At 40.0% G+C, this 14,615-nt stretch overlaps 1 protein-coding gene across 1 annotated transcript in view; it reads right to left on the bottom strand.

The window, feature by feature from the left end:
* Positions 1 to 13,780, bottom strand: part of TBC1D21 (TBC1 domain family member 21) — a 21,275-nt gene extending 7,495 nt beyond the window's left edge. Inside the window, exons 1-6 of the mRNA XM_044660255.1 lie at positions 13,721 to 13,780; positions 10,892 to 10,999; positions 10,513 to 10,616; positions 8,635 to 8,729; positions 7,242 to 7,352; positions 6,899 to 6,999 (exon numbers count right to left, since the gene is read on the bottom strand). Coding sequence (XP_044516190.1) covers positions 6,899 to 6,999; positions 7,242 to 7,352; positions 8,635 to 8,729; positions 10,513 to 10,616; positions 10,892 to 10,999; positions 13,721 to 13,780 — 579 coding nt within the window. The remainder of the gene's footprint in view (positions 1 to 6,898; positions 7,000 to 7,241; positions 7,353 to 8,634; positions 8,730 to 10,512; positions 10,617 to 10,891; positions 11,000 to 13,720) is intronic.
* Positions 13,781 to 14,615: the final 835 nt, after the last annotated feature.

The raw sequence follows: 14,615 nt of genomic DNA, 5'->3' as shown, positions 1-14,615 counted from the left end.
AGAAGAAGAAGAAGAAGAAGAAGGAGAAGAAGGAGAAGAAGGAGAAGAAGGAGAAGAAGGAGAAGAAGGAGAAGGAGAAGAAGGAGAAGAAGGAGAAGAAGGAGAAAGAGAAAGAGGAGGAGGAGGAGAAAAGGAGGGATTTATTTGCATTACCACCTGTTTTTGCTGAGAGGTAGAGCAGAAAACTCCTACAAAAGCACTGAATTGGAGAGGGTTTTTTTTTGGTGAGATTTAGGATAAGGTTTACTGCCTTTTCCTAAGAGAACACAACATTAATTCAATTGAAAGCATCAGCTAAGCCTGAAACTAGAAGTGACAGATACCACAGTGGCTGTCAGGGAGCAAGCTCACTTGATGAGAAAAGCAGCTTAGGAACAGACCTGCAAGAGTAGCAGCACAAGTGGACTAACTCATCCAACTGAGACACCAAGCCCAGTGAAGTGTTCATCCACCACAATGTGGATCAACTGAACTTATCAGTGAAAGTATTTGTTCAACATAGAAGGTATGCTCACCAAGAAATATTTATGGGAAATTCTTAAGAGAGAGAAGTCTGAAGTCTGAGGTTCAGTGATGAGTTATCCCAGTCATATATATTCTCTGTGTGACTTACTATCCTGAAACTTCAAGTGTACATCCATTCTTTGTACATTGTTATGCATTGTTATGAGTATTGTGCATTGTTGAGAAAGTATAATTAAAGTTTACATGTATAATGTTATGAAAATGTTATATATTTAATTTGCTCATTAGATCTTTTTGGCTGAGGCTAATTGACTGATTTTCAAATGATCTAGCATAGGTAGATGCTGATGAGCTATGATGTTAGCAGGAAAAAAACAGTCAAAAGGGTTACCCTCTAGTACCCTGAGAGCAGTGAGTGAATTGTAGCAGTAACCCTTCTTCTGGGGAAACTTCATCCTGCCAATATGGAAACAAATTAAGGGCAAATTGAGTGAGGTGTGTGTGTGTGTGTGTGTGTGTGTGTGTGTGTGTGTGTGTGTGTGTGTGTGTGTGTGTGTGTGTGAAGCTTTCTAACAAATTAAACTTATCCTAAAGCTGAATAAGCTGGCTAGGAAATAGCGGACTTTGCTACAGGTCTTCAAGCAAAAGACGGCTCATTACTTTCTGGGAATTTTATAGCAAACACTATTGGTCAGATATAAGGTGGGGCAGATGGCCACTGAGGGTCTTCCAATTTTGACATTCTATGGTTCTGGAAAATTAGAAGGCATCTTCCCATAGTTAGGATACTTTAATTATGTGACTGGAGAATGAGTAGAGAGTGCTGGAGTTGGGAGTCAGGAAGAAAAGGGGTCAGAGTGGAAAGAACATTATTAGATCTAGAATCAGAGGTTGCTGTTTAGTTGTTTCAGCCATGTCTGACTCTTCATGATCTCAGGTTGAGATTTTCTTGATAGAGATACTGGAATGGTTTGACTTTTCCTTTTCCAATTCATTTTATAGATGAGGGAACTGAGGCAACAGGATTAAGTGCCTTGCCTTGCCTACGGTCACACAGTGAATAAGTGTCTGGGGTCAGATTTGAATTCAGGTCTTCCTGACCGAGTGGTTTATCCACTGAGCCACCTAGCTGCTCCTAGAATCAGAGGACTTGGTTTCAAATTCCTGCTCTGTTAACCTTAGAGAAGTCACTTCATCTCTTTAGGTCTTGGTTTCCTTATCTGTAGACTGATATAAAATTTTTATTTAATGTCTACTATTCCTATTATTATTTTATCTGCAAGACACTAGTTTCCTTATCTGTAAGATGGGAATAAACTAACTACATCACGTGGTTGTAAGAATCAGGTGAGAAAATGTATTTTGTAAACTTTAAAGTTCTACCTAAATTTTTTGCTTTTATTATTGCTATTACACTGAACAGATTAGGTAGTGATTCTTCCTCTTCTCAAACAGTGAGGGAGACTTTCCTAAGAGACTTTGGTGCTGTCCCTTTGTAGTAACAATAGGAACAACAGTTACAACTTTATTCTACCTAACTTATACCAAAATGATCTGAATGGTGCTATAGTATTGAAGCTTTTTTGGTGGTCTCAAACTCGAGTAATGGGCCTTTTAAGAAAGTCAGGTGGAAGATGTCTTACAGATTATCCCAGGGCCTCAACTGAAGTCAGCTTCCATGTGAACTTCTTACAAATGCTACAGTATTTGGGAATGTTGCCATTGTGGTATGAATACCTTGAACAAGGATTCTTCTGCATTATATAATTCTACAACCTTATGGTCAAAGGCAGAGCCAACACCCCCATAGTGTCAGGTGATGTGAATGGCTATGAAATTCTGACGATGCAGTCACAACTGTGTCCATTGAGGTTATGAAAAACAATGTTGTCTAAAGAGACTGAAGCATTCGTGAGGGACACAATAAGCTTTTTTTTTTTTTTAAAAAAAAAAAAAACCTCAAATATCTATAAGAGATGGAATAGAGGGCAGGTAACTGAGGATGAATATAAAAGAATGACACATTCCTGTACAAGAGTGTCAAGAATGTAAAAGCTCAGACCAAGCTGAGACAGTTGATAAATACTCAGGATATTTTCTTTTTGAAAGAAAGAAAAATAAAACACTTTTAGCTATGATGGAAGAGAAAGTTCACTTTGTTGTGTGGCTGAATAAAATTGAACCACTCAATTGCTATTTAGCCTCTACATTCTCTTCCAAGGAGAAGGACTTTGAGTTCAGAGAAGATGGAACAAAAATGGTTAAGAGGGAATTGAAACCCAAAAGAAATGAAAAGAGGGCAAAGGAAGCTCTCCCTGTTCTCAGTGTCTTCAAATCACTGAGACCCAAAGAATGGGACTAACTTTTGAACATAATTGTTGAGCTTCTGTTATTGATTTCTTAGAATTATAGAAGGAGCTCAGAAATGGCAATAGGCAAAAGCTGACCTAAATTTCAAAAAGAAGAAGGTAGATTCTCTGAACTACATAGGACAATGAGTTAATATCAGTTCAAGGAGGATTATTCATGGGGTAGTCTGTAAGCATGGAGGGAGGGTTGATGTGAACAACTAAGAACCAACATAGGTTCGTGAAGAACACATGTCAGACTAACCTCATTTCCTTTTTGTCAAGGTTAGTTGAGTTAGTAAGCTGGTGAAACACTAGAACATAAGATAGTTGGACAATATCTCTCATAAAAAGACGAAGAGATATAAATTGGATGACTAACCCCAACCAAAACCACTAATAGTTGGATGTCAACCTGTCAGGAAGTCTCTAGTAGGGGGTCTAGAGCTCCATCTGTTGTCTCAATTTCCTCAGAATTTTTATTAATGATTTGGATAGAGGCACAGATAGTAAGGTTATCAAAATTTCAGATGACACTGGGAGGGATACCTAGTACAGTGGATAATAGGAACAGGATCCATCAAGATCTTAGAGAACTGAGGGCTTGAAATTAATATAATTAATTAGTGATGCCAAGTCATACATTTGAGTCCAAACATTTAACCCCATTTGTACATGGGAATGAACTTCATAAAAACAAACAAACAAAGAAAACCCTTGAGGGTCTAGGAGACTAAAAGATTGATATAATCCAACATTGGAAACCACCCCCCCTTTAATCTATATCTGTGACTTTATTGATATAATAATTATAATAATGACAATAATAATAGCTAACATTTTTATAGTGTGTCAACTTGAAATCTAGAGGCCCCAATCTTGAGATCTTGAGAACCCCAAGTTTGTAGTAGCTTGAGGTCTCAGACTTCATGCTTGACCTTGTCATATGAGAATTTCTCTGGGAGGGAAAGCCCAACCTCAAGAGTCTCAGATTAACAATAGACCTTAAAGTAGTTTAGGTGGAACTAGCTAATTCAATCAGATATTAAGTACCCTTTTTGTCCCCGTAGTTTCTCCCTTTGTGTCAAAGTCCTTTACCAAGGTAGGTCCTTTACCAAGGTAGTCCAGCCCTTGGCTGGATCTTTCCATTTTGTGTCCTTTGTAAAGCATCAGCTTCTCTCTGATAATCCTGTCTAGGGCTCCTCATCTTCTTTGTAGCCTCTGTAAAGCCAATCAACTATACTCAGTTCCTCAGTTCCCCTAAAAAGTATGTTTCCCAAATTCTTTTATTCTTTGGCGCTGTCAATCTCATGTGGTTCAGGGGTCAGTGGTCAGAGCAGCCAGAGTCTTGGGGTTCTGTGTGGGTTTGTAGTGTGCAGCTCTTCATGGAGACCTTGAGAAATTATGCTGAACCTCTCTCCTTAATTAAAAACGTAGTTTTTCTGACTAATAGTTCTGTGTTTTTTCCAGTTCAACAAGTGCTTACTATGTGCAAAGCACTTTATAATTATGTTCCTCAAAATAACTGAGATGTAGGTGCTATTATGATTCCCATTTTACAAATGAGGAAACTAAGGCAAACAGAGAATAAGTGACCTGCCCAAGATCATACAGCTAAGTAAGTATCTGAGGCTACATTTGAACTCAGGTTTTCCTGATCCCAAGCTAAGTACTCAATCCACTAATCCAGTGATAGGCAAACTTTTTAAAAAGGGGACCAAAGGAAAGGAAATGCTCATCTGCCAGTCTGTTTCTAAGGCAACTTTTTTGAAGTTTGATTGTATTGTATCCTACTCATTGTATTTGTCAGATTAGGAATAATGTCCCACAGCCAGATAGAACATTTCAGGGGGCCCCATCTGGCCCGCAGGCCATGGTTTGCCCATCACTGCTCTATACCACCTAGCTGTTCCAAAGCTACTACCCCTACCAACGCAGGGGTAGTATGTTCAATGGTTCAATAACTTATAGCCTTGAGATTTGTCATAATGAATAGTAAAGTGATTGGCCCAGCAAGTGAGCTTCTATCAGAGGTAAGATTTGAAGCCAGGTCTCCTTGGCTCCAAAGCTACTTTTTTATCTGTTTTACCCCACTACCTCACAAGATCTCTAAAGTGATTTTAGATGACATAAATGATAGAGTGTTGTCCAGAATAAGGGGGAAGTCATCCTGCTATTGTCTGTCTTATTGAAACTATACCCAGAATAATGGATCCAATTCTGGAAGTGGCATTTTGGAAAAGATAATGACAAATTGGATTGTGTTCTGAAGAAGAGATAGGATATTGAAGGACTCAAACCATTCCATAAGACAAAATGAACTTGGGGAATTTAACTTGGAAAAGTAAAGACAGAGATGGCTTAGTAATTTGGTAAAAAAACCAAAAAAACAAAAAGCCTTGCCCTCCATCTTAGAATTAATATTGTGTTTTGGTTCCAAGGCAGAAGAATAGTAAGGGCTAGGCATTGGGGGTGAAGTGACACCCCCCCCTCCCCTGGAAGTATATGAGGCCAGATTTTTTAACTCAGGACAACCTACCTCTGGGCCTGACTCTCAATCCATTGATCCACCTAGCTTCTTCCTTACTGATGGTCTTGATATGATTGAACAGTTGTCATAGGGAGTAGAAGGGAATTTGTCTTATTTGACCTCAGAAAGTAGTAGTAGGACTTATATTCTTCAAGAGGTAGATGGCAGATATCAGTCCAATATAAGGAAAACAGTTGGGGATATCAAAAATGTGGAGTGGGCTTCTTTGGAATTCCCTGTCACTCAAGTTTTCAGGGGGGATAGTGGAGGGTCACCTGTTGGAGTTGGAGTCATTCTTTAGCTAAGAGTTGGCATGGAAGACTTATGAGATTTCTTTCAATTTTGCATTTCTGATATTCTGGATGAGAAGCAAAGTGGTATAGTAGATAAAGGGGCCTGCCCAAGAACCAGGGAAGATCTGGGTTCAAGAACTGCCTCTTTCACATATTGGCCTTGTGTGTCTAAGGAAGACTTCTAATCTCTCAGTGCCCCAAGCAACTCTCCAAGACTATACAAATTACAAAGCAAGTTATTGGTTTATATTACTGGAAGGGGGAGTTTCCACATCAATGATGCAAAGAAAGTTTGCTTCAAAATAGGCAGTATCTCTGCAAATGAGCATGAAAGTGCAACAGGAAGGAAAGCCTAATCTAGCAAAGATAATTCAATAATGGCCTGCTAATAACTCACATTTCTATAGCTCATTGCCTTTTACTAAATGTTCTCCTCATGGAGAGCTTTCCAGGAAAGTTGTGAAAAGGTTGTCTATTGCCCCCCTTTCACAGATTAGGCTCAAAAGTCTTCAAATTTCAGTCTTCCAATGAAATCACAGTTCTACCTTCTTTAATTGTTATGTAGTAGTAGTAGTAGTAGTAGTAGTAGTAGTAGTAGTAGTAGTAGTAGTAGTAGTAGTAGTGTGGGGGTGGTGAGTGGTGGTTGTAGTGTTATTACTTAAAATTATGCTGTGGTCCTCTCTGGCATGGGACAGATCAGTAGATAAGAAGAATGTTGGACCTGGAGTCAGAAAGAGCTGCATTCAAATCCAGCCTCAGATACTCACTAGTTGTTTCATCTTGGGCAAGTCACTTAACCTCTGTCTGTCTTAATTCACTGGAAAAGAAAGTGGCAAACCACACCAGGTTCTTTGCCAAGAAAACCCCATGGACAGTATGGTCCATGGGGTCACAAAGAGTTGGGCATGGCAGAATGACTAAATAACAACTCTCTTTGACACAACTATATGAATAACAGAATAGTTCTAAAATACACATCCATCCCTGACCCAGCCTCAACCTAATGCTAGGAAAGAGAACTTATTGAATCCAGGTATATTCATTCATTCATTCATTCACTATAGGTAGAAGATTCATTATATGGTAAGCCTGATGCTAAGTGATAAGTAAGGCAAGTCCCTGCTCTTTGTCAGTTTAGTGCCAAGTGAAGGGTCCTTGGGATCCCTGAGAATGTGGGGAAGAGGGAGGTTATACAGGCAAGTGAACAGAGACAAATACTGCCTTTTTGTTTGGGGTGGGTAGGGTTTGCCTGGGCTACTCACCGTCTTCTGCAGAAAGAACTGGAAAAGCCAGAAGGTCTCATGGTCATTCTCCACCATCAGCTGGAAGAGCATCACCATCTCATGGAAACCCTGCTGGTATTCTAACAAAGATAAGTGGAGCTGGGGGCAGGGACAATGGAGGGCCAGATCCCCATTTAGGTTGGGAGCTGGGGTAGAGGGGAGATCATGGGGAAGGGGAAGGGCTTAGGGGAGTCATGGGGCTGGGAACTTGAGGGAGGAGACTGAGGAGGAATGAGGCAGGATGCAGAGAGATGGGGAGGATAATGTGAGGAATAGACAGACTTGGGTTGGTTTGAGGCAGGGGCATCCTCGGGCAGCTCACCAGCCTCTGGATTGCACACATAACTCAGGAGCAGAATCTTCTCCAGACGTTTCTTATCTATGATGACATTGCCCAGGGGATCCCTATCATAGAGTCTCTGGATGTCATAGGCTTCAGCAGGTTGGGAGAGATAATCACAAAATAACCATTACGTTCTGTGAAAAACTCATCTACACTCTGATCAGTGCTGACAAAGCTACGAGATGGACAATGATTTGCCTAGCAAGGAAGGTTGAGACAGCAGAGCTGGTGGCATCTTTAGAGATAGAACTTTGGACCATAGCCCCAAGAATGGCAAACTCTCTCACACTAGCGTTTCCTGAAGCTCACACACAAAAAAGCCAGAAGAAGCAAGCCTTTGTTGAAGGTGTTCGAGACTGACTTATGCAGAGCCTCATTATATTGGAGTCCAGAGAGAGAAGATGGGGCAGAGCATGACCCCCATTCAGTGTTTTTATTGTGGGTCTTATAAGAACATTCTTCTTGTATGGTGCATTCCTCGGAAGGGAATTTTTTGCACTGAACATTTTGTATACTGGTGTGAGGACTTGGGCACGGAGAACATCAAAGGGACTGCTATTATTTAAAATCATATTGTGATTCTCTCTGACCTGGGGCAGCTAGATAGTTCAGTGGTTAGAACAACTGCTGCATTCTTGATAAGACCTTTTTACCTACCTTCCCCTTTTACTTAGAATATGTCAATATTGGGGAAGGAGACAAGAGTTTATCACCTCTCCTAAATGCCACGCCCCATGATGGAGCAATATTGATTGGTAGGCAGGAGTTGGACTTCAGAATTCCATAATCTTCAATGGGGTCCCTCCACTCCAATCAAGCTAGTCTCATTCTGCCTGCATATATCATAATCATCCCTCTTTATTCATAACATTCCCCCTGTCCTCTATTCTACCACTATTTCCTCTGACTTCTTCCTAAGGAGTTTTCCATTCTCCCTTCACCAGCACAAAACTCATGTTTCTAGGCCCAGCTCTAATCCTATTTCCTCCAGGAAATTTTCTGTGTCTATTCCAGTTGACAAAGATGGGTCCCTCCTCTGACCTTCCAGTCTATAGCACTCATAGGTCTTACCTTTAATTTATTGCCTTGTGTTGTTCTCTAGGGTCTCTCATGTGTAAATCTCCCTTTAACCATATTACAATGTGCCCCAGGGCAGGCACCATATTTTTCCCACAGCACCTGACCCAGGAGGCTCAGCAAAAACATGGCCAAAAAGTGACTACAAAAAGGTTTGAAAGCATCTGTAGTCAGTTCTGCAAAACCCAGGGAATTTCTTTCCTTGGAAATTTTGGAGGGAGGGGATATCAAGGGCCCTGCCCAGAATGCCCTCTATAGACCCCAGATCCCTGGGGTTCTGTCCAGCTCTGCTCACAGATGTTGTTCTGTGTCTCCATGAAATTCCGATGTAAGTTTTCCAGGAGTGGTTGGATTTTCTCATACATTTCACATAAAGCCTCATAGTTTTTCCTGCAAGGACACAAAGGATAAGTCTGGGGCCAAGAAAGAGAAAGGGATCAGCTATGACATGTTGTAAAGAGCTGATGAAGGATGAGGCTGACTGGCAAAGCACAGGCACCCCCCTATATTGGTAACCTTAAAGTAAAGCTCTGATTGCCTGAGTCTGCTGTTTTGCATATTCTGCACTAATTCTCAGCCCTGGACCTTTTCTCTGACATTTGGAAGATTCCCCTTCTGCTTCCTCCCCTCCTATTCCAAATTCTCCCTACCCTCTAGGTTGCAATTTAAACGCTATATCCTCTGTGAAGTCCACCCTGACCACTCTAGCCCATGCTGAACTCCATTCTCTCATCTTTAGAGCCCTTTGAATAAAAACCATCCAGTTTAGAATGGGAATTTACACTGTTTAATTGTCTCATATAGGGGAATTGTGGCTCCCCACCTGGGAGAAGGAGGATTTCCCAAAACAATGAACATTTCTATTCCTTTTCCCTTAGACTTGAGCTGAACATATAGGTGGACACACTGGAGAGAAAATGAAACAAAAATAAAATAAAATGAAAACAAAGAATTTGAAGAAAAAGGTTGTGAATAATTTAGAGCAATGGTGTCAAACTCACATAGAAAGAGGGGACATTAAAACCTACATAAAAATCCCTATGAGAGCTATATTGACTTAGAAAATCACATATTAACATTATCTATGTTCTGTTGTATTTTTATTTATTCCATTAAATATTTTTCCAATCACATTTTAAGGTACACTGGAGGATTGTGACTAAAATGTCCTGGGTGTCTGACATTTTGTAACAGGATATAGAATAACAATGTAATATATATAAATTATGTAAATTATATAAATCACATGACATATAACATAATTGTTATAACATAATAAAATTTTATATGTATAATAACAGGATATATAATAATGGCTGGATTTAGTGTGAGAAAGTTTGAGTTCAAATCTGAGCTCTAGGTAGGTCAAATCCTACTTTTTGTCAGAACCTTTCTCAATCCACCCGCCTCTCCTTCTGGTTTCCATTACCTTCCTCTCTGATATAACTTTCTATCTATCTACTTAGTACATGGTGTATACAGGTAGTAAATTTCATATTGATCTGTTAGAAGGTAAGATCCTTGGGAGCAGAGACGATTTTTGTTCTTTTTTTCTTCATAAATTCATCATTTAATATTTTGCCTGGCACATAGTCATCACTTAATGCATGCTTGTTGACTTTCCTCCATTTTACAAGCCTCCATTTTCTTCCTTTATAAAACGAAGGCATCAAACTAGATGATTTCTAAGGACCATTCCAGGTTAAAATGATAGGATTTCAATCTCAATATTAAATCATGGGATTTGTGATCCTAAGACTAGCCTACATGTACATAGTAAGGTCTGTCAGTTTGTAATATATTGTTTGATCCTTACAAGGTAGCAAAAGATGAGAATTCGAGTAAGCTTAGCTTAAGAGAGGAAGAGAGATGTCTCTTCCTCTGAGACCAGAAAAGTTGATGATAGTAGTAATTCCATTTATATGATACTTAAAATTTTACAAAGCTCTTTCCTTCTAACAACCCTGACATGGTCTGGGGTTTCACAGAACCTGGAGAGGATTTCATATAGATAATACATTATGATTTCTATTTTATATATGAGGAAACAGGCTTGGAGAAGTCATTATTCAAAACTATACAATTAGTAAGTGTAAATCTCCTAATTTCAGATCTTTTGTCCTAGTCTAACCCTCTTATTCCCATAACACAGATCTATAGTGATCAAACATACTTCCTGGTGCTGTCCACCATCAATCGTTCATCGCTGGAACTCCTCCATGAATAGTAGCCTGTGAGGAACTTCCATGCCTCTGTTCGTACAAAGGGATGCAGGCCCTGTGAGCAGAGTGGGAATGAAACCAACCCCTAGAGTCCCATAAAGGCAGAGCAACAACAGAACCCTGGGCCTCTCCTCTGAGCTTTCCATCCCATGCCATGCCCTCTTCACCCTCCACTTCCCTCTCTTCCTCAGCCCTCCTGATTCCACAATTCTCTAAAGGAACAGAAGAAATCCCGGTGGTAACCATTTTTCTCCTTCCTCCCCAAGGGTATGAAGAGGGCCCTAGCGGTAGCCAATTCCATCCCTTTCTCAAAATAAGTAGAAAACTTACCCTCTCCAGGATATTGATGCAAATAAAATCTCGGGATTTGGCCAAGTGACCATTCTCATCAAAGTAGCTATCCCATTCTGACTTGTCAATTGGTGGTTTCCTCTTCCCCTGGAGTGGCCAAACCAATTTAGTGCTCTGTTTTAAAATCTTGTTCTATTTTCTGTTCAAATATTGTCTTAAAATGATGTGTCCTAGAACAGACACTGGTCATTTTAGAAAATAGTTTCTGTAAGAGCTGAGATTTTTTTGTAAATCTAAACTGTAGCACTGGCAAATTGTAAAATGATGTTTGAATGAATATTGCTAGTGAACACCCCAGGTAGCAAATAGGTTCCTATTAGAAAAGGGAATGGCTTCTTTTTACCTTTGAAAGGGGATCTGATTGGTGGGAAAATATTCTTACGTTTTCTTACTACTTGTATTGAGATGTACTACATGACTCTATAACCTCTGTTTCTGCTGCAGGAAGAAAATGGGAAATGGGAATCAAGGAGAAGCAAATTGAAGTCTCTTCTATAATTAGAAGCTTGAGGAGTACATGCTCACTACAAAAGGTTAATTGTTGTTAGACGTAAAAAGTGTTCTGGGTGGGCTTTAGATGATGAGTTGGCCTAAAGTCCCAAAGCAATAGAACCATACTATGGTAGGGAGAGCTTTTGACTCTAGGTTAAGAGGAGTAGAGTGAGCTAGAGAAAGACATTCTAATAAGTGAAGTCTGGCATACCTTTAGGATTAGACAGAGTACAACATAAGAGATAACACTGCCATCTACTTCATTACCAGAAAGTTTCTGAAGAGGGGAAAAGAGTTGAGTCTATAAGGGAAAAAGACTAGGATGAAAAGATAACATGGAGCTTTTTAAGCTTTTTAGTCTTCTTGGTGGGTCTGGTAAGAAAGAAAAGGGATTCTTATATATTCCTACTCTATTTACTGGGTTAGCTTCATAGACAGAGCCTAGCTGGTTTTCTAACTTGTTTTCAAGAGGGAAAAATGGATCCAGCTAAAAATTAAAGTGGACACTCTTAATAAAAATAGTGGTGATAATGATGATGATGATGGTGATGAAGACAAATAACACCAGCTCTTATAGATGAAACTAGATCTCTCTCATGGGCAAATTTTTCCTTTCAAAGCTTTCACTGATGTGGCCTTCTCTGAGCCTCACCCTTAGATATGTAGTGTTCTTTCTGATCCCACCCAAACCTATCCTCCACTGTAGTAGCCTGTGTTCTAAATCTGTATTTCTCCTCTTCTCATTCTATATAATATTTTTGTTGTTCAGTTGTTTTTCAGTTATGTCTGATTCTTCATAGCCCCATTTGGGGTTTTCTTGGCAAAGATGATTTGCCATGTCCTTCTCCAGCTCATTATATAAATGAGAAAAGTGAGGCAAACAGGGTCACACAACTAGTAAGTGTCTTGAAGCAGGATTTGAACTTGTGAAGATGAGTCTTCCTGTCTCCAGGTCTGTCACTCTATGCACTGCAGTGCCACCTAGCTGCCCAGCTATGTGAGAGGATGGCATTCTGGATTTGAAATAAAAAATTGGATTTAAAGCTATTTACCTACTCTTAGACTTAGTTTATCTTCAAGGTGGAGATGACAATAAAAGTATTTATATAGCACTTTATGGTGTGCATAGTGCTTTATAACTATTATCTCATTTGATCCTCACAATAGCCCAACAAGATAGGTGCTCTTATCATCCTCATTTTACATATGAGGATGATAGACAGAGGTTAAATGATTTTCCCAGAGGCACACAGCTAGGAAGTGTAAGAGACTGTATTTGAACTTAGGTTTTCCTAACTCCAAGTCCAGCACTTTACCCACTATGCCCACCTAGCAACCTAATGAAAATAATTGTAAAACTTACTTTACAGGGTTATTGTGAAGATCAAGTGAGGAAAAGGGTATATAGAGTCCTTTGAAACTGTTACAATGCTATGAAAATATTTGTTATTGTTGTTTTCATCAAAGTTTCTCCTTGGAGAAAATAAAGCTAATTCACATTGATGACTTCTTTTTTTTATTTTTTTAAACCCTTAACTTCTTTGTATTGGCTCATAGGTGGAAGAGTGGTAAGGGTGGGCAATGGGGGTCAAGTGACTTGCCCAGGGTCACACAGCTGGGAAGTGTCTGAGGCAGGATTTGAACCTAGGACCTCCCATCTCTAGGCCTAGCTCTCAATCCACTGAGCTACCCAGCTGCCCCCGCATTGATGACTTCTTATGGTCTTCCTTCCCCCTCACAAGAGATCATGTCATAACCCAAAGGAATAAAGCCAACTGGGGTCTCACTTTGGTCAATATGGCAGATCACTGAGGGAGAAGATCTCACATGGCATCAAGCTAGTAACTGTCTATTCCACCTCCATTCAGGGTTGGCTCTGGATGGGATAGAGGAGGATGATCTCATTAATAGGAAATGAATGATCTTCCTCCCCTGAGGCTCTTTCTTCTGCCCTAAGCTATGACCAATATACCTGTCCCTTCCCATCCTTCACCTAGCCACAGATCTGACTTTTATCTGAGCTGGAATGGCTGAGACCCAGGTAGCAGAAAATCCAAAAAGATGAAGAATATCAGATGAGTGAGAAGGTAGAAGGTAGAAGTTGTAGAGGGTCCCTCACTGTACAGTGCTTAGATATGAGGCTCTGCAGGAATATGAATTGGTGACTTTTGAAGCTAGTAAGACTTCATGACCACCATGGCGACTGAAGGAACTCTCTTCAAGTAAAATATATTTCCAGGAGGTAAGAGGCTTCTCTGAAGGCAGGGGTGAGGCTGCGACTGGTGAAGCAAAGCCAAACCATTAGAAATCACTTACCAGGATGAAAGAGGCTGACCTCATGGCAGAGCTGCTGTTTTCTGGAGAGAGAGTAGTCATGACTTCCTTTCAGTTGTCTCCAAACCAACCTTTGAGAGGGAATTTCCCAGAGCCATGAGGGTCCCAGATCATGAAGAAAGTCTAGACCCTCTACTGTGATTTTTTGATGAGAGACTCTGGGTTACTTACCAACCAGATAAACCATGAGGGAAAAAATGGTACCTCTCTCTGGACTCTTCCACTGGATTAAGCTAGATAGGATGACATCACAAATATCTTAGAATACTCATCACAATGAATGAAGATGTGGGATCTTTTAATACAAGGCATGGACAAATCAAAGACAACTATAGCTAGCATGTGGTAAGGGCCAAATGGCCTGAAAGGTCACTGCTGCTATAGGTCAGAGGAAAAATACTCTCCCCCACTTCCACTCACCCAGGAAGGCTTCCTGGAAGGGGTAGAGTAGAAACCTAGACTCAAAGGACATGTAAGGTATTAATGAGTAGGGAGAATGGCCTTAATCTTACCTCCTTCCTTCTTTAGCAGGGTTTTCTATTCTGGCCAAACCATAGCATTTCTCTCTTCTCTGCCCAATAATAAGAGATGCAACTGTTTGAGGTTTATCTTTCCTACCCACAACAGCAGCAGGAAATCATACTGACTCACACATACAGTAAATTTTACTAAGTACTTCCTAAATAACAACATTGGAAAGTAATATATACATATACAAACATATATACACGTATATATAAAATCATCTCCATTTTTCAGATGTGGGTAGTATATATATATATGTGTGTGTGTGTGTGTGTGTGTGTGTGTGTATGTATGTATGTATATATATGTAAAATTACCCCCATTTTTCAGATGTAGGTTGTATGTGATATAT

This window comes from Gracilinanus agilis, chromosome 2 (assembly GCF_016433145.1).
Source record: "Gracilinanus agilis isolate LMUSP501 chromosome 2, AgileGrace, whole genome shotgun sequence".
NCBI lineage: Eukaryota > Metazoa > Chordata > Mammalia > Didelphimorphia > Didelphidae > Gracilinanus > Gracilinanus agilis.
This window is presented reverse-complemented; position numbering and strand designations above follow the sequence as displayed.